Source organism: Littorina saxatilis, linkage group LG10 (assembly GCF_037325665.1).
Source record: "Littorina saxatilis isolate snail1 linkage group LG10, US_GU_Lsax_2.0, whole genome shotgun sequence".
NCBI classification, from domain to species: domain Eukaryota; kingdom Metazoa; phylum Mollusca; class Gastropoda; order Littorinimorpha; family Littorinidae; genus Littorina; species Littorina saxatilis.
In genome coordinates, this window is record NC_090254.1 from 31,734,654 (window position 1) to 31,759,652 (window position 24,999).

Here is a 24,999-nt window from a genome sequence, read left to right on the forward strand (position 1 = left end):
GCGGCGTGTCTCCACACATGCTCGGCGTCCACCTGTATGGGGTGTTTGTTCGCCACCTTTTTTTTTCTCAAAGAAAAGCAATTCTTCCACCACCCATAAAAACCCGACAGAGTTATTTGTGGAGTTTGTCGTTAGCAGGGATGAAAGAGGATATGTTCATAAACACGAAATTACAGCCTGTACAACACATCTACATGATTACGTGGTTGTTCTTTTTACAACGTCAACCAATGAGGCTAAGAGGGACTGAAGACAAGGTAGATATGATTCATTTATTTCCAGTTTGGCTCTCTGGATGGTTTAAAAACCAGGAAAACCACCAAGAAATCGTTACTTGAATCAGGAATGTCTGTTTTTCGTTTGGGAACTGTTATCCCACAAATTCAAGTTTTGTGCCCTCTATTAATTTTGTTGTCGGCGTTATCGCTGCGAATTACACATTGTGCACAGCCAGGTTAGAATTGCGTTGCAAAGTTCAAGTTAAAGCGTCCTCCACAAATAGGCAATTCCGGAAAAACTCTGTCGGGTTTGTATTGGTTGTGAAAGAGTGATTTCTCTTGAAAACATTGAAGCAAACGCTCCAACGTGCCAATCACCAGCGAAGGACGTATCTCCACACGTGGTCCCCTAAAACGTGTAGAGACACTTCGCTTGCTAGTGACTGGCCAATTATATTACGTCGGAAAGCTTACCTCCATGTTTCCAAAAGAAACAGTACATACACACCCGGCAGAGTTATTTCCAAACATCGTCTATTGTCGGCATCATCGCGTCCCAGACCAAATTCTGCAGTCACACTAGTACTGTACATGTGTACGTGGTGACAATCACGTTTAGTATCCCAAACTAACTGTAGGCACTATCGGGGTGAATAACGAAGTGTGCGCGGTTAGAACTGTATGGCTAACATTCGGATTCGTCTTGATTCCGATACGACAGTCGTGTCAGATCGGACACAAGGATACACGTACTGACACCGGTAACTGCAGGTAACTGTAGCAATTTCAAATAAACAATGTCACTCGTTGAAGCGAAAGAAAAATCAACACCTTACTTGTCAAAAAGAAGTTTCAACACACCATATTGTCGTTTGGTTCAAAGCAAACCATTTTAACAACCGAATGAGCGAAAGAGACACCTCACATAATACACAGACACACACCACAGGTCACATATGCAGAAGCTAGTCCAGGGAAGGCCAAATCGTCCGCCCGATCGCCAGGGCGAGTTAAAAATCCGCCGGGCTAGTAGAAACCGCCTGGCAGCTCGCCCGACTGCCCAGTGAAAATTCTTGTCAAATGCAAAACTTGTGATTGTACTACCGAGTTTTAAGGCCATATAACACTGCAGATGCAGGAACTTCTGTCGTCTGCAAAATCATCGCCATTTTCTAATGAAACAAAAACGAGGCTCCTGTGCGTGTCACCGCTGTTTTAATTGTGTAAAGAAATCTAACACTCATAATTTGTTGTGTGGTATGTACCGGGCCAGCGACATTTCTGGCGGGCTAGTGACTTTCTTGAAGTTACTCACCCGCCTGGCGAGTTAACATTTTGAGATTTCGCCATCCTTAGCTACACGTGCACACACCGTGCTCAACAGTCCGCTATCTTGTCAACCTTTGCTGCTAGCTTTCAACTAGGAGGAATTAAGCGACCCGAATATCCTAGCAATGGAATAGTATTAAAATTATGGAAATGAAAAAGGAAATGACTTGAAACAGTAGCATGCAAGTGTCCCATTGTGTGCTTACCACGAGGAAGAGGGGGTCCCAGAAAACCCAGACGAAGTACCAGTAGGGCAGGATTGCAGGTTTCTTCCCCAGCATGTACTCCAGGTCTGACAGGAAGCGTTCAATACCTGTAGTAAGTATAACATTTTCTCATTTTTTGTTCCAAACATGTATTTTTTTAATCCGCATTATAGAACAATATTTGGTGTGTTTTTTGAAAATAAAAAACCCCGAACTTGGGTAGTGTGCCATGAAAACAGTTTTTAATGAAAAAAGAAAGGGGAAATTTGTTGTAATTTTGATTCAGAGGTTCACAATAACATGTTATTGCAGATACAATCACCTTGAAACCGCAAACGATTAAATTGATTATGTATTAAAATAAAATTGTTTTGCTTAACTACAGTGGGTCACACGGGGCCCCGATGGCTCTGGTGTAGAATAAACCACGAGAACAGGGGCCAGTTTCATAAGCCAGAAACACAGTCGACCAACTGCAGTTGTCCGAGAGAACCACAGTAATCCGACGTTATCGGGTTTCACGAACACAATTCCAGTCGGCCGACTGCGGGTCGTCTCACCGGAAGTCGGCCAAACACGGTGATGCTCTCCCCCCAACACTGTGTTCGGCTTACTGCGGTAAACCGAAAATAAATGTAATTATCCACACAATCAATGGCAGAATGCTCACACTTTTTTGGATTGTGAGCCAAACCTTGTGATTGTTCTTCGAAATGTATCTATCATGACGCAGTAATCCAGGAGACAAGTCAGGGTTATGTCTTGAAGACGTCACATTATGGCGTAAGAGGGTTAGACGTCACGCGAAGGAATTACTAAAAGTCTCGGTCATAGTTATTTTGAGCGGGCCGAGACTTGTTTTTTCTTCGAAATCGGCCATTTCCACGTGCGAATGAGCAAACGGAAGTGGTAATGTTGCTAAATTTAGCCCTCGACTTGGCCATTCGGATTACTGTACAGTCGGTCGACTGCGGTTGTCCGCGGGTGACGGTGATTCGCTCATGAAACGCGCTTTTCGGTGACCCGGCGATCAACCACAGTCCATCGACTGGGCAGTCGATCGACTGTCAGTCGGTTCACTGCTATCTTATGAAACTGGCCCCTGGTGTGTGGTTTACGCACGCTAAATAGCCATTCAAGTGAACTGTGTCATTTAATGATGTTAAATGATATTGCTAGTGCTAGAATTGCTGTTTTTGTGAAAGATTTCATCGTTCTGTAAACCTCATGTGAGGCGGAATGGGGCTTTAAGTGACCGTCTGCAATGCAATTTCAGGCGTGGTAAAACTGGATCCAGTTTCTAGCACATGTACGGAAGACGTCATAGCTGCACGCACACGTCTTGGCCACACGTACTGCTTCTAGACCTCTGTACTACCAACGGAGCGTTAAACGTTGAGCAGTAACGACTTGGAAACTAACGCCCGTGTTTTTAAATACTAAGATGACTATTATTAATGTAAATATAATTATTATTACTATCACTTGTAATCATCACTTATTTAACACACACACACTTACACACGCACGCACGCACATCATAGTCGCTTGTGGTTTTAGCAGCGAGTGTTGAATTGTTGATAGAAAAGCGTCGAGAGGTTGTTCCTACCGTATATCCACATGACGGAGATAGCTTCACATAGGGACACGACACTCAGAGGGTAGGCGCTTGCATACACGTCGATCACACCGATCAAATACTGGCCACCCTGAAAAAATCCGAACCAGATCGACTGCTATCGTAACATTATATGTTTCGTTTTGTCTACAGATGAACTTTCCAATAATTGATCTGAGAAACAAACGGTCGTAAGCGCTCAAAATTCACACACTATGAGCAACAAGAGTAAGTGAGAGATAAGCGGAACTAATTTCCTGGTACCCGAGATATCAACAAGCATTGGAATGAAAACCCGACTTTCATCCTCTATTCCAAAGAATTGATTTTGTTATTTACACTTCAATTTCGCAATTAACTCATAAGAAGGCGTTCCGAAGTACCTCTTGTCACAATCACACAAGCAAAATGTAACATAACTTAATTTTTATTACGGACACAAAAGCTCAGCAATGCAATTTCTCTTTTAGAGATTAATAAAGTTTATTGTATTGTATTGTATTGTATTGTATTGTATCATTATTATTACCATCACTTGCAACCATCACTTCACACACACACACACATACACACACACAAACAAACACATGCAGACACACACACACATGCAGACACACACCCATGCAGACACGCCCATGCAGACACGCACACACACACACACACACATACATACACACACACACACACACACAAATATGCAGACACACACGCACCTTTGCACGCACCCCCCCCACACACATATATGCACGCACTCAAACACACACACAGACTGACCGGGCAACAGAGTAAGATGCCAACACCAAAAAGAACCACAGCGAAGATAAGCCTGAGTAACGTCTTGTTTCTCCGACACCACACGAAATCATCGATCAAGTAGGTCGTGGCCGTTTCCAGAAGAGCAAACTGCACACAGCCACAGTTTTTGGATTGGCAAAACCAACCACGTAGTCGCACACACACACACACACACACCAGGGGCGCGTGGATCACATCATTTTTAAGGGGGGGGGGGGGGGGTCCAAAATTCTCTTGAGGACAATTTGACGACGCAAAGCGTTTAGTTGAGGGCGTGAAGCGTTCGAACCTCCTCGGAAAATGTTGATAAAAACAAGGAAAGTGGAGCAATCTGAGCCAAGAAACTTCTCCTTATACACCTTCCAAAAAGTACATTTAAGAAGACAAATTTGGATCAAAACAAGGACAATTGATCGATCTTGTGCAATCTGAGCCAAAAAATTACCCAACTACTTGTCAAAACCGTCACTTACAATACAAAGGAAATAAATAGACTATACAGACGCTCCAAACACACACACACATACACACGCGCGCGCGCGCACACACCCACGCACAGATACAACTACAGACACAGACAAACAAACAGACAGACAAACACACACACACACACACACACAGACCAGCAGAAAGGGGAGATGCTGGGTGGGGGAGCAAAGGGGAGGGGTTAGGAGCGGCAAATATAAGGCGGGGGGGGGGGGGGGGAGAGGATAAGGGGAGGGAGTAGGAAGAGAGGGGGGCTATAGGAGAGGGAGTAGGTAGAGGCTAGGTGAAAAGAGTAGGAACAGGCGTCCTTATTCTTACCTAACCTACTAATCACAAAATACTTCACAATGTCAAGCAAACACACACACACACACACACACACACACACACACACACACATATGGGCGCGTTCAACAACAACAGCAACAGCATCACCATTCATAATTCAGCACCACCACCAACAACAACAACACCAACACCAACAACAACAACAACAACAGCGAATGGATGTGGCAACAAAAGATTTACCGTTTGTCAGCCTACCTGACTGTCGAGACCAAGCGTGTAGAGCATGAAGAAAAAGAGGAACGACCAGAAGTTTGCTCCTGCCAGGGTGCTCAACGTTTCGGGATAAGCCACAAAAGCAAGTCCATAAGCTGGTCAAAAAGAAACCAACAATATTATGCGGGTCAAACAATCCTGTTTACAGATACTTTCGCTGTCATGTAAACGATCGTGTAAACCACTAAAGGTCAGCTGTATATTTAGCAACTTATATCCTTTGTGAATTGCAATGCCAGTTTCTTCCATTGGTGTATGTGTGTGTGTGTGTGTGTGTGTGTGAGCACGTGTGAATGTGTGTGTGTGCTCTCTGTCTGTCTGTCCTCTCTCTCTCTCTCTCTCTCTCTCTCTCTCTCTCTCTCTCTCTCTCTCTCTCTCTCTCTCTCTCTCTTTCTCCCTCTTTATGATCTAAGGTTTTCACTTTCGATCTTTAGATTTTTAGGCCGACAGAGCGACTAAATTATTTGATTTCTCTCACAAGAATCGGCAACTTGCAAAATCCCTTTGCCCGACTTCTTGGCCATGTATCCAAAGGTGGTGAAGATGACGAAACCAGAGAGGATGCTGGTCACCATATCCAACGTGCTGATGATGACAGCATCTCTGTGAGTATGGTAAGGTAAGTTAAGGTAAAGTAAGGAAAGGTAAAGGCAAGGCAAGGCAAGGCAAGGTAAGGTAAGTTAAGGTAAGGTGAGGTCATGGTCATGATAATGACAGCATCCGTGCGAATAAGGTAAGGTAAGGTGAGATGGGGTGGGGTGAGGTATGATGAGGTGAGGTATGATGAGGTGAGGTAAGGTGAGGTAAGGTATGATGAGGTGAGGTGATGAGGTATGTTGATGTGAGGTATGATGAGGCGCGCGAGGTAAGGTATGATGAGGTAAGGTAAGGTGAGGTATGATGAGGTAAGGTAAGGTGAGGTATGATGAGTTAAGGTAAGGTAGGGTAAGTTGAGGTGAGGTGAGGTGAGGTTTGATGAGGTAAGTTAAGGTGAAGTGAGGTACGATGAGTTAAGATCAGGTTAGTTGGGGTGAGGTGAGGTAGGAGAGAGCAAATAGGCCCAAGTTGAGCGCTCATTTAATGAGGGCGAAATAAGTGATGGCGCCTAAAATGAGCGCTCAAGTTAAGGATTGATTGGCTGGTAAAAATAGTTAGCCAATCAAATCACATTTCTTAAGATTCGCGCTCCAAAAAGGAGGGCTCCTTTTATTTGGCGAGCTATAGATTCGCGCTCCAAAAAGGAGGGCGCATTTATTGAGGGCGCAGCTTGTCGTTATGGGACAAATAGGGTCAAACTCGCGAGCCAAACTTGCGGGCGCAAGGTAAAGATTGCACGCCGCGGATAGGCTGGTAAAAATAGTTATCAATTTCTGTAGATGCACGCGCATTTATTGCGCCCGCATGTTTGGATCGCGAGTCGGTAAAATACTTGCAATGGAAACATCGTCGGAACGGAGACCATGGTCATTGCTTGCCACCATGGCTTCACGAGAACACAGTTTTAAAGACACCCCTGCTAGATGTAACGGTGATATCAAAGTGTTTGTAAACACATTAAAAAATTCCACCAGAAGACCAAGAAGTCGGGATCGTTTGTGTTGATAATCATTGATCTATTTACTGTCAGTGTAGTGCGCCTTATTCATGGCCGCGGTTCGACAATTGTGATGTGCGTGTGTTTGTATGTGCGTGTGCCTGTGTATGTGCGCTTATGAATATATACATCAATGAGGGGTTTAGGTAGGATATGTGGGTATGTGTATCAGTGAGAGGTTGATGTGTGTGTGTGTGTGTGTGTGTGTGTGTGTGTGTGTGTGTGTGTGTGTGTGTGTGTGTGTGTGTGTGTGTGTGTGTTTGGGAAAATACTGACAATAAAAGAATCTGCCTTCTTTGAGTTACTGATAACAAAGTGCGATAAATATAATATGTGTGTCTGTGTTCTTGGGAGTCAATCAGTATGTGTATGTGTTTGTGTTGGGGGGGGGGGGGGGGGGAGGGGGGAGGGGTTGAGGAGGGGGGGGGGGGTGCGCGTGTATATTTTATTTCGTTAGAAACATGTACAGAAACATGTTAGTTCTATGTATTACATTTCGATTGTGAATGTCATTAGTTGTTTATAGAACAAAGTACAATAATGTGTGTGTGTTTGTGTGTGTTGGTGTTTGTTGGTGTTTGTTGGTGTGTTTGTGTGTGTGTGTGTGTGTGTGTGTGTGTGTGTGTGTGTGTGTGTGTGTGTGTGCGTGTGCGTGTGTTGGTGTGTGTGTATGTGAGTGTAGAGATTAAAGGGGCATTCCGGATTCTTTTTATATTTAGTCAAGTTTTGACTAAATATTTTAACATCGAGGGGGAATCGAAACGAGGGTCGTGGTGTATGTGTGTGTGTGTGTGTGTGTGTGTCTGTCTGTGTGTGTGTGTAGAGCGATTCAGACCAAACTACTGGACCGATCTTTATGAAATTTGAAATGAGAGTTCCTGGGTATGAAATCCCCGAACGTTTTTTTCATTTTTTTGATAAATGTCTTTGATGACGTCATATCCGGCTTTTCGTGAAAGTTGAGGCGGCACTGTCACGCCCTCATTTTTCAACCAAATTGGTTCAAATTTTGGTCAAGTAATCTTCGACGAAGCCCGGGGTTTGGTATTGCATTTCAGCTTGGTGGCTTAAAAATTAATTAATGACTTTGGTCATTAAAAATCGGAAAATTGTAAAAAAAAATAAAAATTTATAAAACGATCCAAATTTACGTTTATCTTATTCTCCATCATTTGCTGATTCCAAAAACATATAAATATGTTATATTTGGATTAAAAACAAGCTCTGAAAATTAAATATATAAAAATTATTATCAAAATTAAATTGTCCAAATCAATTTAAAAACACTTTCATCTTATTCCTTGTCGGTTCCTGATTCCAAAAACATATAGATATGATATGTTTGGATTAAAAACACGCTCAGAAAGTTAAAACAAAGAGAGGTACAGAAAAGCGTGCTATCCTTCTTAGCGCAACTACTACCCCGCTCTTCTTGTCAATTTCACTGCCTTTGCCATGAGCGGTGGACTGACGATGCTACGAGTATACGGTCTTGCTGAAAAATGGCAGCTACTTGACTAAATATTGTATTTTCGCCTTACGCGACTTGTTTATATTTAGTCAAGTTTTGACTAAATATTTTAACATCGAGGGGGAATCGAAACGAGGGTCGTGGTGAATGTGTGTGCGCGCGTGCGTGTGTGCGTGCGTGTAGAGCGATTCAGACCAAACTACTAAACCGATCTTTATGACATTTGACATGAGAGTTCCTGGGTATGATATCCCCGGAAGTTTTTTTCTTTTTTTTGATAAATGTCTTTGATGACGTCATATCCGGCTTTTCGTGAAAGTTGAGGCGGCACTGTCACGCCCTCATTTTTCAACCAAATTGGTTGAAATTTTGGTCAAGTAATCTTCGACAAAGCCCGGACTTCGGTATTGCATTTCAGCTTGGTGGCTTAAAAATTAATTAATGACTTTGGTCATTAAAAATCTGAAAATTGTAAAAAAAAATAAAAATTTATAAAACGATCCAAATTTACGTTTATCTTATTCTCCATCATTTGCTGATTCCAAAAACATATAAATAAATTATGTTATATTCGGATTACAAACAAGCTCTGAAAATTAAATATATAAAAATTATTATCAAATTTTGTTTTCCGAAATCAATTTAAAAACACTTTCATCTTATTCCTTGTCGGTTCCTGATTCCAAAAATATATAGATATGATATGTTTGGATTAAAAACACGCTCAGAAAGTTAAAACGAAGAGAGGTACAGAAAAGCGTGCTATCCTTCTCAGCGCAACGAATACCCCGCTCTTCTTGTCAATTCCACGGACACTGCCTTTGCCACGGGCGGTGGAGTGACAATGCTACGAGTATACGGTCTTGCTGCGTTGCGTTGCGTTCAGTTTCATTCTGTGAGTTCGACAGCTACTTGACTAAATATTGTATTTTCGCCTTACGCGACTTGTTATATTTAGTCAAGTTTTGACTAAATATTTTAACATCGAGGGGGAATCGAAACGAGGGTCGTGGTGTATGTGCGTGTGTCTGTGTGTCTGTGTGTCTGTGTGTCTGTGTAGAGCGATTCAGACTAAACTACTGGACCGATCTTTATGAAATTTGACATGAGAGTTCCTGGGTATGAAATCCCCGAACATTTTTTTCATTTTTTTGATAAATGTCTTTGATGACGTCATATCCGGCTTTTCGTGAAAGTTGAGGCGGCACTGTCACGCCCTCATTTTTCAACCAAATTGGTTGAAATTTTGGTCAAGTAATCTTCGACAAAGCCCGGACTTCGGTATTGCATTTCAGCTTGGTGGCTTAAAAATTAATTAATGACTTTGGTCATTAAAAATCGGAAAATTGTAAAAAAAAAATAAAAATTTATAAAACGATCCAAATTTACGTTTATCTTATTCTCCATCATTTGCTGATTCCAAAAACATATAAATAGGTTATATTCGGATTAAAAACAAGCTCTGAAAATTAAATATATAAAAATTATTATCAAAATTAAATTGTCCAAATCAATTTAAAACCACTTTCATCTTATTCCTTGTCGGTTCCTGATTCCAAAAACATATAGATATGATATGTTTGGATTAAAAACACGCTCAGAAAGTTAAAACAAAGAGAGGTACAGAAAAGCGTGCTATCCTTCTTAGCGCAACTACTACCCCGCTCTTCTTGTCAATTTCACTGCCTTTGCCATGAGCGGTGGACTGACGATGCTACGAGTATACGGTCTTGCTGAAAAATGGCAGCTACTTGACTAAATATTGTATTTTCGCCTTACGCGACTTGTTTTTATATTTAGTCAAGTTTTGACTAAATATTTTAACATCGAGGGGGAATCGAAACGAGGGTCGTGGTGTATGTGCGTGTGTCTGTGTGTCTGTGTGTCTGTGTGTGTGTGTAGAGCGATTCAGACTAAACTACTGGACCGATCTTTATGAAATTTGACATGAGAGTTCCTGGGTATGAAATCCCCGAACGTTTTTTTCATTTTTTTGATAAATGTCTTTGATGACGTCATATCCGGCTTTTCGTGAAAGTTGAGGCGGCACTGTCACGCCCTCATTTTTCCACCAAATTGGTTGAAATTTTGGTCAAGTAATCTTCGACGAAGCCCGGACTTCGGTATTGCATTTCAGCTTGGTGGCTTAAAAATTAATTAATGACTTTGGTCATTAAAAATCGGAAAATTGTAAAAAAAATAAAAATTTATAAAACGATCCAAATTTACGTTTATCTTATTCTCCATCATTTGCTGATTCCAAAAACATATAAATATGTTATATTTGGATTAAAAACAAGCTCTGAAAATTAAATATATAAAAATTATTATCAAAATTAAATTGTCCAAATCAATTTAAAAACACTTTCATCTTATTCCTTGTCGGTTCCTGATTCCAAAAACATATAGATATGATATGTTTGAATTAAAAACACGCTCAGAAAGTTAAAACAAAGAGAGGTACAGAAAAGCGTGCTATCCTTCTTAGCGCAACTACTACCCCGCTCTTCTTGTCAATTTCACTGCCTTTGCCATGAGCGGTGGACTGACGATGCTACGAGTATACGGTCTTGCTGAAAAATGGCAGCTACTTGACTAAATATTGTATTTTCGCCTTACGCGACTTGTTTATATTTAGTCAAGTTTTGACTAAATATTTTAACATCGAGGGGGAATCGAAACGAGGGTCGTGGTGAATGTGTGTGCGCGCGTGCGTGTGTGCGTGCGTGTAGAGCGATTCAGACCAAACTACTGGACCGATCTTTATGAAATTTGACATGAGAGTTCCTGGGTATGATATCCCCGAACGTTTTTTTCTTTTTTTTGATAAATTTCTTTGATGACGTCATATCCGGCTTTTCGTGAAAGTTGAGGCGGCACTGTCACGCCCTCATTTTTCAACCAAATTGGTTGAAATTTTGGTCAAGTAATCTTCGACAAAGCCCGGACTTCGGTATTGCATTTCAGCTTGGTGGCTTAAAAATTAATTAATGACTTTGGTCATTAAAAATCTGAAAATTGTAAAAAAAAATAAAAATTTATAAAACGATCCAAATTTACGTTTATCTTATTCTCCATCATTTGCTGATTCCAAAAACATATAAATAAATTATGTTATATTCGGATTACAAACAAGCTCTGAAAATTAAATATATAAAAATTATTATCAAATTTTGTTTTCCGAAATCAATTTAAAAACACTTTCATCTTATTCCTTGTCGGTTCCTGATTCCAAAAATATATAGATATGATATGTTTGGATTAAAAACACGCTCAGAAAGTTAAAACGAAGAGAGGTACAGAAAAGCGTGCTATCCTTCTCAGCGCAACGAATACCCCGCTCTTCTTGTCAATTCCACGGACACTGCCTTTGCCACGGGCGGTGGAGTGACAATGCTACGAGTATACGGTCTTGCTGCGTTGCGTTGCGTTCAGTTTCATTCTGTGAGTTCGACAGCTACTTGACTAAATATTGTATTTTCGCCTTACGCGACTTGTTATATTTAGTCAAGTTTTGACTAAATATTTTAACATCGAGGGGGAATCGAAACGAGGGTCGTGGTGTATGTGCGTGTGTCTGTGTGTCTGTGTGTCTGTGTGTCTGTGTAGAGCGATTCAGACTAAACTACTGGACCGATCTTTATGAAATTTGACATGAGAGTTCCTGGGTATGAAATCCCCGAACGTTTTTTTCATTTTTTTGATAAATGTCTTTGATGACGTCATATCCGGCTTTTCGTGAAAGTTGAGGCGGCACTGTCACGCCCTCATTTTTCAACCAAATTGGTTGAAATTTTGGTCAAGTAATCTTCGACGAAGCCCGGACTTCGGTATTGCATTTCAGCTTGGTGGCTTAAAAATTAATTAATGACTTTGGTCATTAAAAATCGGAAAATTGTAAAAAAAAAATAAAAATTTATAAAACGATCCACATTTACGTTTATCTTATTCTCCATCATTTGCTGATTCCAAAAACATATAAATAGGGTATATTCGGATTAAAAACAAGCTCTGAAAATTAAATATATAAAAATTATTATCAAAATTAAATTGTCCAAATCAATTTAAAACCACTTTCATCTTATTCCTTGTCGGTTCCTGATTCCAAAAACATATAGATATGATATGTTTGGATTAAAAACACGCTCAGAAAGTTAAAACAAAGAGAGGTACAGAAAAGCGTGCTATCCTTCTTAGCGCAACTACTACCCCGCTCTTCTTGTCAATTTCACTGCCTTTGCCATGAGCGGTGGACTGACGATGCTACGAGTATACGGTCTTGCTGAAAAATGGCAGCTACTTGACTAAATATTGTATTTTCGCCTTACGCGACTTGTTTTTATATTTAGTCAAGTTTTGACTAAATATTTTAACATCGAGGGGGAATCGAAACGAGGGTCGTGGTGTATGTGCGTGTGTCTGTGTGTCTGTGTGTCTGTGTGTGTGTGTAGAGCGATTCAGACTAAACTACTGGACCGATCTTTATGAAATTTGACATGAGAGTTCCTGGGTATGAAATCCCCGAACGTTTTTTTCATTTTTTTGATAAATGTCTTTGATGACGTCATATCCGGCTTTTCGTGAAAGTTGAGGCGGCACTGTCACGCCCTCATTTTTCAACCAAATTGGTTGAAATTTTGGTCAAGTAATCTTCGACGAAGCCCGGACTTCGGTATTGCATTTCAGCTTGGTGGCTTAAAAATTAATTAATGACTTTGGTCATTAAAAATCGGAAAATTGTAAAAAAAATAAAAATTTATAAAACGATCCAAATTTACGTTTATCTTATTCTCCATCATTTGCTGATTCCAAAAACATATAAATATGTTATATTCGGATTAAAAACAAGCTCTGAAAATTAAATATACAAAAATTATTATCAAAATTAAATTGTCCAAATCAATTTAAAAACAGTTTCATCTTATTCCTTGTCGGTTCCTGATTCCAAAAACATATAGATATGATATGTTTGGATTAAAAACACGCTCAGAAAGTTAAAACAAAGAGAGGTACAGAAAAGCGTGCTATCCTTCTTAGTGCAACTACTACCCCGCTCTTCTTGTCAATTTCACTGCCTTTGCCATGAGCGGTGGACTGACGATGCTACGAGTATACGGTCTTGCTGAAAAATGGCATTGCGTTCAGTTTCATTCTGTGAGTTCGACAGCTACTTGACTAAATATTGTATTTTCGCCTTACGCGACTTGTTTCTTTAATAAGCTGGAGCTCAATCAAATGCAGCTTTCAGCCGAATGTACATTGCAGCATTTGGGTTAAAGTGTACATCCCAGGGGCGAATATACAATGCAGCCTTCGACCGATCTACATCTTTTTACATTTAGTCAAGTTTTGACTAAATGTTTTAACATAGAGGGGGAATCGAAACGAGGGTCGTGGTGTATGTGTGTGTGTGCGTGCGTGCGTGCGTGCGTGCGTGCGTGTGTGTAGAGCGATTCAGACCAAACTACTGGACCGATCTTTATGAAATTTTCCATGAGAGTTCCTGGGATTGATATCCCCGAACCTTTTTTTCGTTTTTTTGATAAATGTCTTTGATGACGTCATATCCGGCTTTTCGTGAAAGTTGAGGCGGCACTGTCACGCTCTCATTTTTCACCCAAATTGGTTGAAATTTTGGTCAAGTAGTTTTCGACGAAGCCCGGACTTTGGTATTGCATTTCAGCTTGGTGGCTTAAAAATTAATTAATGACTTTGGTCATTAAAAATCGGAAAATTGTAAAAAAAATATTTTTTTTATAAAACGATTCAAATTTACGATCATCTTATTTTCCATCATTTTCTGATTCCAAAAACATATGAATATGTTATATTTAGATTAAAAACAAGCTCTGAAAATTAAAAATATAAAAATTATTATCAAAATTAAATTGTCGAAATCAATTTAAAAACACTTTCATCTTATTCCTTGTCGGTTCCTGATTCCAAAAACATATAGATATGATATGTTTGGATTAAAAACACGCTCAGGAAGTTAAAACGAAGAGAGGTACAGAAAAGCGTGCTATCCTTCTCAGCGCAACTACTAAACCGCTCTTCTTGTCAATTTCACTGCCTTTGCCATGAGCGGTGGACTGACGATGCTACGAGTATACGGTCTTGCTGAAAAATTGCATTGCGTTCCGTTTCATTCTGTGAGTTCGACAGCTACTTGACTAAATGTTGTATTTTCGCCTTACGCGACTTGTTTTTGTATGGAGAAAACATTCAACGGGACAAGAATAATATGATTGATACCGGATCATGCAACAAACGGTGAAACAAGTACCGTTTAACTTTCGCAATTTCATGATTGAACACAATCATGACACTCTTCAGCTTGAAAAAGAAAGCAAAACATCATCTAGCATAACTGGTCAATGTCTATGTTCCCGCGTGTCTAACATAGACACGCGGGAATATAGAGCCGACTCCCATGATTGATGCAAAGGACATTTTCGCCACACTATTTGGTCCATATTGATAAGCTGCGCGCTCCAAAAAGGAGCACGCAGTTACTGCGGGCGCATAAACTGCGCGCTCCTTTTTGGAGCGCGAATTAAATGCAGGCGCATCTTAAGAAATGTGATTTGGTTGGCTAACTATTTTTACCAGCCAATCAATCCTTAACTTGAGCGCTCAATTTAGGCGCCCTCACTTATTTCGCCCTCATTAAATGAGCGCTCAACTTGACCCTATTTGGCCCATTACGATAAGCTGCGCCCTCAATAAATGCGCCCTCCTTTTTGGAGCGCGAATCTATTGCTCGCCAAATAAAAGGAGCCCTCCTTTTTGGAGCGCGAATCTTAAGAAATGTGATTTGATTGGCTAACTATTTTTACCAGCCAATCAATCCTTAACTTGAGCGCTCAATTGAGGCGCCCTCACTTATTTCGCCCTCATTAAATGAGCGCTCAACTTGGGCCTATTTGCTCTTTCATAGTGAGGTTAGGTTAGGTGAGGTAAGGTAAAGTAAGGTGAGGTAAGGTAAGGTGAGGTATGGTAAGGTGATAACAGCACCCCCTGTGAATGGGACAAACAGCAAACGGACGATAAGATTTCATCATACTGCAGTGAGCTGACTTAACAATTACCTGTAGACAGGGTGGTGGAACTTGTTGTAGCTACCAAACATGACGATGCCGCCCATGCTGAGACCCAGAGAGAAGAACATCTGTCCCGCTGCGTCGATCCACAGCTTGAGAATGGGGGAAAAAAAACCTCACGTGAAATTCATGAGAAACGGCAACATGCGCTACGTCCTAGATTCAAGGAGTGGCATATTGTTATTATGGGGGCCAGAAGGCCCCCATTTATACGGATAGTTTCGAGAGTGACCATGGGCAGCGCCATTTTGTTGTGAAATACGTCATCAGTTTGTGTACACAGGAAGATAGGAAGTTGTGATATCCGTCACCCTATGGGAGGGGTGAAGGCAACATTGTTCATCAGTAGAAAGTTGTGAAATCCGTGAAGGCAAAATTGGTCATCACTGAGTTTGTGTAACACAGGAAGTTGTGAAATCCGTCACCCTATGGGAGGGGTGAAGGCAAAATTGTTCAACAAAAACGAAAGTATCATCATAGGTCTAAATGTGCAGGGTCAACCGCAACAAACTCAAACCATTCATACGTACTACACTGCATCTGAGTGACTTATATACCCGACATTTTATTTCTTATTTTTAGCACAGGTATAGGAAAAAATCATGAACCAAAATGTTATTTATTTTCTAATTTAACATTTGTTTTACAAATGTGACCGTGGTCTTTCAAACATACAGTGACATTAAACATTGTTATGTAAAAAATAAAAATAAAAATTAAAAAAAAAGCTTTTGTGCACAAATCAGAAAATACATTGTACATTTTACCTACAGGCCAAACAGTGTCTGTGGCAAAGGACCCAGCAAGTTGTCAAGAACAGGCGCTTGCATTTGGATGTGTCCAATGATAGTAGGTTTGGTTGTGATCAATCATAATAATGTAGGAATAAAAATGTATGACAGTTTGGTATGATGACATGTAATTCACATATGCTTAAATGTAATATTATACATGATATAATATTATTATGGCTGTTGCCATGACCACGAACCCCAAGAAAGGTTTAATGTTATGTAAATCAAAATACCAAAATCAAGCACCTATTAATCTGGTCTACGGATTTTGCGCGGGAAGATTGAGGCCTTCGTAAACGTTCAACGTTGGCCAATAATGATTTTAACAATGTTGTGTCGTTTTTTATTATGTTTTATTTTGTTGATCAATTGATAAATATGTCTTCCCAACATATTACAAATCAAAATAGTTATTATTATCATTTGGGCGCGCAAAACCACACGCCGAAGCATATCGGGTCGATCGATCGGTATTGCACCACATGTCTGCCAGTAGCGGTTAGGTATAATAGCACTAAATTCACTGACAGAGTAATGTAGAGTTTGTGGCGGGGTGGTGACACGTCCGGCTATGGCGAAGGTGATCCGGGTTCGATTCCCGGCATGGGCCGTTTATTCGGTTTTTTGTGTGGTTAAATTCTTGTTTATTATTATTTATTATGAACGTTTTAATGTTTTGTTTTACTCTAATTAATTTTTTTAATGTTTAAAATAAATAAATCATTAATTAATTTTTTTTTTAAATCCTAGGCCTGCGGCCAGGGGGGAGGGGGGGCAAAGTATACCGGTACCATTTGAGAATCAGACCAAATGAGAATTGAACCATTTGAGAACATCCCCTTTTTTCAATCACTACATCGAAAGCCTGCGGCCTGGGGGGTTCATATGGTACGATTTGTAAATCAGACCAAATGAGAATAAAACCATTTGAGAACCTCTCATTCATTTTATTGCTAAATCCAAGGCCTGCGGCCAGGGGGTTCAAATGGTACCATTTAGGAATCATACCGAATAACAATCGTACCATTTAAGAATAAAACTTGGTGCAATTACCAAACATTTTGAAAGGTCAATTAGTAAGTGTCAAAGAACGCAAGTCAGTAAATAAGTAATGAATTGGGTCATTAAGTAGGTTAGTTAGTTAGTTAGTTCAGTCAGTTAGTTACTTAGTTGGTTACGTAGTAAGTCAGTAAGTCAGTAATCAGTAATCCGTAACAAAGTAATTAACTGTCGTATAGCAAACAGTTCTTACTCGCTATACATAATCACCAAAAAATTCTCCATAATCGAAACCTCGTGAAATTTGACTTGTACCATTTTGCACTGATGTTGTCAACCAGTTGACTTTTTTGGTCATTAAAAATTTTCACTTTTGATTTGTGCCATTTTTCCATGTCGACAACAATTTACTGTTGTTTTCTTTATACATGTACCCTGTTTGTTTCTACTAAACAATGGCTTTTTTTTAACTTGACTATTTTCTTCTTTTCTTGTTAACATTAAAATCAGTAATGCGAACCTTCACTTTTTGTGTGTAATTCTGCCTTCTGACATCTCCAGCTTCATTTTCAATTGCTGTATGTTTCTACCTTTAACTCATTGTGGACGATGTCTGCCGCGAAGAAACTCGTGTGTGCCTGTACACAATCATGTTGCTATGACAACCAGAATCTAAAATGACAAAATTATCATACAGCTTTTTATGTCTCACTAAATTATAAATCAGATGTATGTGGTTGTTTGTTGCCTTGAATGCCCCAAGGGGCAAAAATGAGTGTTTCTTCCATACTAATTAGCCTCATTTGCCTAAACCATATAGGAGTTATCCGTCCTCATAGAGTTAACATTTTTTTTTAAAATCCCATGCTGTTTTCAAATACAGCGTTTTGCTATTCACTTGAATATAATAGTAAATAACAATCAAGAAATAACGAAGTCTTTTAACCACAATTTCCCACATATTTACACTTTTCATTTTGTTTCAATTCACACCACAAAACATACACTTCGCCTTTTGCTATTCAGTCTCAAGTCTAAATAATAATAGTATAAATCATAACTAATTTTCTTCACACCATCACACCATAATGTTGCCTCACATGTTCTTTGTACAATCGTTGGTTTTCACAATAAATATTGCATTACTGTACTTGTCTTCTTTTTCTTTAACAATGTCTTTCCAAAAACAAAACACAAAGACCACACAAGCTATTGCAACCTACTCCTATCTTTCGTCTCTCTTCCTGGGTACTATGGTACCTAAGACTCACATTCAAATGCTTACATTTCCATGCTACCCACATTGGAACTCTCTCCCTTACTCTATCCGAAACTGCCAAACATTTTGTTCCTTCAAATCAAACCTTAAAACACACTTCTTCACACAGTATTTTGATTAATTTTATTTCAATATGGTGCATTTTTGATCAGGTGTTTGAATGTTTGAATGTTTTGCCTGTGTTAGTATGCTTGCAGCTTGTATTGATGTAGTGTTTCGTTGTTCACTTGTGTGCTGAATGCTGCTGCACATGCTTTTTTGCTTTGCTTTGTATGTATATGTATGTTTGTTTGTTTTTTCATATTTTTTTTCATTGTAAAGCGCTTAGAGAACGTAAAGCGCTCTATAAATCTCCCATATTATTATTATTATTATTATTATTGTCAAAATACCAATAATTTTTCAAAACAAATGTTAACTACTACCTAACTTCATTTCAGACCCACACCCATTATTATACACACATTTCACATTTAAACCATTAGTCGGCCCCCTGTCGATATTTATCGACTAAGTTCCATGTTTGGTTTGTTTTCAGGGAAAGAAATATTCATGGTCCAGTATAACTGTGCAACTGCTTTTCTTTATTGTGTAAACTATTGTGTAAATCACAAAAGATTCGCTCACGCTTTTACATGATCTAAGCGTGCATGTATCCCATTACCTAAATATATTCCAACAATCTCCTGCCTGGCAATGTACCTTTTGTGCCGAGTGGGATTAAAAAAAAGAGACGAATTATATGGTAAAAGGACATCCCGCCGCCTTAGACCGACACCAAAATGCTTCCTGTCTAGAGTTGGAACTTATAAGTGAATGAATTAAGAACATTGATTTAGCTGTCAGCTACAAATACATTCAGCAAGAAATCCCAAGTGTGCACTGAAAGAAGCCAGGCTGTTGGATTGTGGTATGTATGCCCTGGACGGATCTGCCATTTCGCGCAAATCTGTGAAAGTCAAAAAGTCCTAAAGCTTTGTTTTCTAAAATGCCTCCAGGAGATGAAGAGCAAATTGAGTTCAAAAGTTAAAAAAAAAAGCAACAACAACAAAAACAACTAACAAACAAGAAACCCCCCCTTCAGCTTAGCACAATGCCTGATTTAGCTCTTTAATATGACCCAGACCTGTTTACCCGAAACCCGAGGCAAGAGTACTTTCCCAAAAAGTTGAGTGTATTTTTCAAAAAGTTGGTGTACTTTGCAAGCAAAACCATATGGGCTAGGGAAAATGTACGCGTGGGTGCAAACGTGTTTGTGTAAGAATAGCATGTCACTTGTGAACACCTTCAGAATTTAACTCCTTCCAATACAACAGGAATAAAACAATTTTATTTACCTGTCAGTTTATAGCATTATAACCAGTGTCTTCCAAACAGATTGATAATGAAAAGATGAAGTTCGTGAAATAACATCTGCGGTTGACAGTGGCAAGTTCATTTTTACTATCATCTCAGAAAACATTGCTTCAGCGCGGACTACAGCCTTTTCTTCTGGCAGGATTTGCTTTGCAGAAATGAACTTCATAATTCCTTGGCAGCAACCTTGTCCAGGTAAGTTTTGGAACTGCAGTGTCGTTCGATGTCATATTTCCCAGCATGGGCAACGGAGAAATCTGATTTACAATACTTGCAGTGTGCATGACTTTTTCCCATAGTAGACTCCACAATTCCTGGCTCTTTCTTATATTTCTTCAAGAAAATCTACTGCTTCTGCTGTTTAGACTTGGTACAGTAATCCAAAACTGGCACATTGTTCCGCTTCATTTTGCCACGATTGTCCAGACGATCGCACGTGCTAACAACTGAACAAGGTTTCCACAGCTGAAGACTCGCTGTCATGGTTATCTCCCTTCGACCGAAACCGGTATCAGTTGTACCATTCCGTAATCAGCACACCAACAACGGAAAACGTATTCTAGACTTTTTCTTATGCGTATTTTGTGCGTGTGTCGCGTATTTGCGTACTGATAATAATTTGGCGTACAAAATACGCCCAAATCGTACTGGTAAACAGGTCTGAATTGACCAATGACAATAAAACCTGTTTATAACGACCACCTGAGGACCGACCAAAAGCGGTCATTAAACAAGAAGGGCAAAGCCCATACGACTCACATGCTTGACCTTTACATGACCTTGACCTTCAGCTAAACCTAGCAATGACATCATACACTAAGAACTGCTTTACACATTTTTCCTACCAAAATACATGTGACCTTGACCCAAGGTCAAGGTCATCCAAGGTCATGCAACACAAAGCTGTTAATTCAAGACATAGGAAGTACAATGGTGCTTATTGGCTCTTTCTACCATGAGATATGGTCACTTTTAGTGGTTCACTACCTTATTTTGGTCACATTTCATAAGGGTCAAAGTGACCTTGACCTTGATCATATGTGACCAAATGTGTCTCATGATGAAAGCATAACATGTGCCCCACATACTTTTTAAGTTTGAAACAGTTATCTTCCATAGTTCAGGGTCAAGGTCACTTCAAAATATGTATACAATCCAACTTTGAAGAGCTCCTGTGACCTTGACCTTGAAGCAAGGTAAACCAAACTGGTATCAAAAGATGGGGCTTACTTTGCCCTATATATCATATATAGGTGAGGTATTAAATCTCAAAAACTTCAGAGAAAATGGGAAAAATGTGAAAAATAGCTGTTTTTTAGACAACATTTATGGCCCCTGCGACCTTGACCTTGAAGCAAGGTCAAGATGCTATGTATGTTTTTTGGGGCCTTGTCATCATACACCATCTTGCCAAATTTGGTACTGATAGACTGAATAGTGTCCAAGAAATATCCAACGTTAAAGTTTTCCGGACGGACGGACGGACGCCGGGACGGACGGACGGACGACTCGGGTGAGTACATAGACTCACTTTTGCTTCGCATGTGAGTCAAAAAGGGTTTGTCGATGAAATATATAGGAAAAAATAATCAACAAGAAATTCCTTCGAGGTAGGAAAAACACCCCCGTTGGTCAAAGGGAAATAACCATTCTCACTGCACCCATTCTCACTGCCACCAACTGAGAAGGTTATTTCCCTTTGACCATGAATATGTTTCTCTATAAGTCCTTGTAGAATCTTAATCCACCAATAACTCCCTAACCGTGTGTTTGACTGGTCCCAATTTTTGTAAGGACCGTCTCAGGAATGTATAGAACCTGTTCACCAAGTTTGGTGACGATCGGTCCGTTCATTCTTGAGATCTATATGCGAACACAAACACACAAACACACAAACAAACACATCGACCGAAACCTATACACACCCCTATACCGGGGGTGTAATAAAGGATGCTTCATGTCCCACAGGTACTTTGCCTATTAGGGACTAGAGAATATTTTTCGATACCGTGCGGGGGAGGAAAGGCACCAGGCCAAGAAGGTGAAGTGAAGGGTCTAGCTGCCAATAATTAATACTGATGGTTAAAAGATTCTTGTTTAAAGGTTCGACGTAACTTTGGATGGGAGAGGGCCGATAGAGTAGAAACTTTTTGTTATATGATATATTAAAAGTGATAAAACTCAGGACCACCCTTAAAAAATAAGGGGGTGAGGGGGTAGTCGTCCTGGCAAGGTAGTCGTTATCAATACTTGTAGTCGGAAAACGAAATCAGATCCTGCTGTCGCTTTTCTTTACCTGAAAATTGGAGAGCAGTGACCAGTCTGGGATGATGAAGAACTTGACCCCGTCAATGGCCCCGTCCAGTGTAGCGCCTTTGATCAGCAGGGTCACGATCACGAGGTAGGGGAAGGTCGCGGTGAAGTACACGACCTGCAAAGCGAAAACGAGTAAATACGCGTAAGAATTTATGCAGTGGAAACCTCATTACACAAGAAAAGCAAATGTAATGCCTATAAACTCACCTTCGGGTTTTTTTTCAATTACAGTGTAACTCCCCCCCCCCCCCCACACACACACCTACAATTGTGTGAAAGCTAGATGCTTTTTCCTTCGAAAATATCAAAGAAAACCTCAACTTCATGTTTTTATAAACATGACCCCGCCGTGACACCAACATTTGACGATAGTCCGCCAAACTAGGGTAATGACGGCAGATAATTAAACCCTTGAAGTGTGCACATTTAAAAAAGTCGAGCTAAAAAATCATTCGAGATAACGTCAACGTTAAGTTTTTATGAATGGAACATGACCCCACTGTGACCCCAAAATTTGACAAGGGTCAACCAAACTTGGGTCATGTCTGGAGATCATCAAACCCTAGATGTGTGCAAAGTTTCAAAGCTCATAGCTCAAAAATCATCCAAGATAATAACCTCAACGTTAAGTTTTGTGTCCACGGACGGACAGTCTCAGTACTATGATTCACCGATTACTCAAGTGAGTCAAAAAACAAGTCACGTGAAGCGATATGAAAACAGTTCGTCTATATGTCGGTCTGAAACAAAAAGGTCAACACCGAAAACCTGTCATCACCGAGACTACAAGTAGTAAGGCTTGGCTAGCCGAAGACCTTGACGGATCACGTTCGTCTCCGCGAAGCATGCGAAAGCAGTGCTTATTTTGGTCAATTGAGAGCACATTTTAAGAGTAACTCTATATTTTTGGATTCAGGAATTCACGGGGAAAACAATGCAATCTTTTGTCTGTAAGCGATGAGAGAGAGAGAGAGAGAGAGAGAGAGAGAGAGAGAGAGAGAGACAGACAGACAGACAGACAGACAGACAGACAGACAGACAGACAGACAGACAGACACCAACCTTGCCAGTACTCTGAATTCCCTTGACCATACAGGCGACGACAAGGATCCATGACAGTAGCAGCAGCAGTACAAGTTTCCAGGACGGTACACCAAAGTCGCTTAAATTGGCTGATTCCATAATGACATCCTTACTGTTGAAAAGGAAAGAAGAAAAAAGTCAAACAGAAGGAAAAGAAAGAAAATAGAACGAACGAACGAACGAACGAACGAACGAAGGGACGAACGAACGTAGCATGAAGCGAAATAAAAACATTTAGTAAATCTGTCGGCCTAAGAGTAAAAGATCATAACTTAAATACAGTCATCACCGAGACTTCATGCAGTTAGTCTTGGCTAGCCAAATCCGAAGACCTAGAGTTTAGAATTTTGACAATATTAATGAGCAAACTCACTCATTAATTTTCAAGCTTACAAACACAAATGCAATCACATGGTCCTGACTTTGTCAAAGATTGCTTTACCCAAATGTCAATGAAAAAAGATGGTGTGATAGTGCCGTTTCAACTTTTGTAAATAGCCGGACATGACGTCATCCAAAACATCTATTGAAAAAAATGAGAAGAAAAAAAACTCGTCTTGGGATATCATCTGGAGGCAATTTCTTTTAAAGTTTCATGAAGATCGGTCCAGTATTTATCTGAGAATCGTTCCACACGCACGCACGCATGTACACACACACACACACACACACACACACACACACACACACACACACATACCATAACCCTTGTCTCGATTCCCAGTCTATGTTAAAACATTTAGTAAAAACCTGACGAAATTGTAAAAAGAAAGAAAGCCTTCCACAAACATTAACCCCAACCCCCCCCCCCCCCCCTTTCCTTTTTTTTAATTTTTTTTTTTTTTACCTCAGTTGCATGCAAGGCTGCTTCAAGTTGTTCAACCCATCTTTTTTGCCTCTTTCGTCTTTTTTTTTTTTCAATGAAATTTTAGTTTTGTTTTCTTATACATTACAGGTTACATTTCCATTAAATTACTTTTTAATTCAACAACACTCTAACTAAGGACAATGGGGATAAACCTTTCGTAGCGCAAGTTCTTGTTGAAATACAATTTCCAATGGAATATGCGATTTAGTTTTCTTAACTTTGCTAATGCACATTTGTGCTATCAATAAAACTAATCTTTTCACCTCTATCATGGACAGATACCAATAATGGACAATTTTATTGAAATATTTTACAATTACCATTATTCTCAGTCTATATGTGTCGCAAATCTAACTCTGAATTAAACATGCACACAATTTCTATTGGTTTCCCGTATTTGAATTTTCCCACACACATTTTTGCCACAATAATAAGTACATTGATATAATTTACTAAATTGTTTGACATTCCAGGTGTTTTCATGTATCCTAACAGTGCTGTTTGAACATCAATTTTTATATTAACATTATACTGCTGAAATACCTTATTGGTAATTCTTTCCCAAATTGGATGTATGGCAGAACATTCATAAAAGAAATGTTCCACAAAATCAATCTTATCTGGACAGAATGAGCATTTGTTATTCATTCTAATTCCCATTTTACACAGCAAAATATTAGTCGGATATATGTTATGCAGTATCTTCCAGTGCAATTCTCTCAGTCTTGATTCTTTAGATACATTCCTTACGATGAGCCAATGCCATTTAGTTATTTCTATATTAAACTTATGCATCCAGAAATTCAGACAACACGGGTTGTGTTCAGTTTTACTTATTAAATGTAATCTATACTGTTCAAAAAAAGAAACGCATAGCTTGTAATATTTGGTTAATTTAGTTATATGGCTACAAGGATATCCAC

General features: G+C 39.6%; 1 protein-coding gene across 2 annotated transcripts in view; it reads right to left on the bottom strand.

Annotated features, from left to right (window-relative positions):
* The window catches only part of LOC138978598 (sodium- and chloride-dependent glycine transporter 1-like), a 55,710-nt gene that overhangs the window by 10,311 nt on the left and 20,400 nt on the right, over positions 1–24,999 (bottom strand). For both annotated transcript variants that reach the window (XM_070351358.1, XM_070351357.1), the window contains exons 6-13: positions 23,188–23,320; positions 22,106–22,240; positions 15,370–15,473; positions 5,692–5,816; positions 5,196–5,308; positions 4,146–4,274; positions 3,363–3,462; positions 1,754–1,860 (exon numbers count right to left, since the gene is read on the bottom strand). In XM_070351358.1, coding sequence (XP_070207459.1) covers positions 1,754–1,860; positions 3,363–3,462; positions 4,146–4,274; positions 5,196–5,308; positions 5,692–5,816; positions 15,370–15,473; positions 22,106–22,240; positions 23,188–23,320 — 946 coding nt within the window. The remainder of the gene's footprint in view (positions 1–1,753; positions 1,861–3,362; positions 3,463–4,145; positions 4,275–5,195; positions 5,309–5,691; positions 5,817–15,369; positions 15,474–22,105; positions 22,241–23,187; positions 23,321–24,999) is intronic.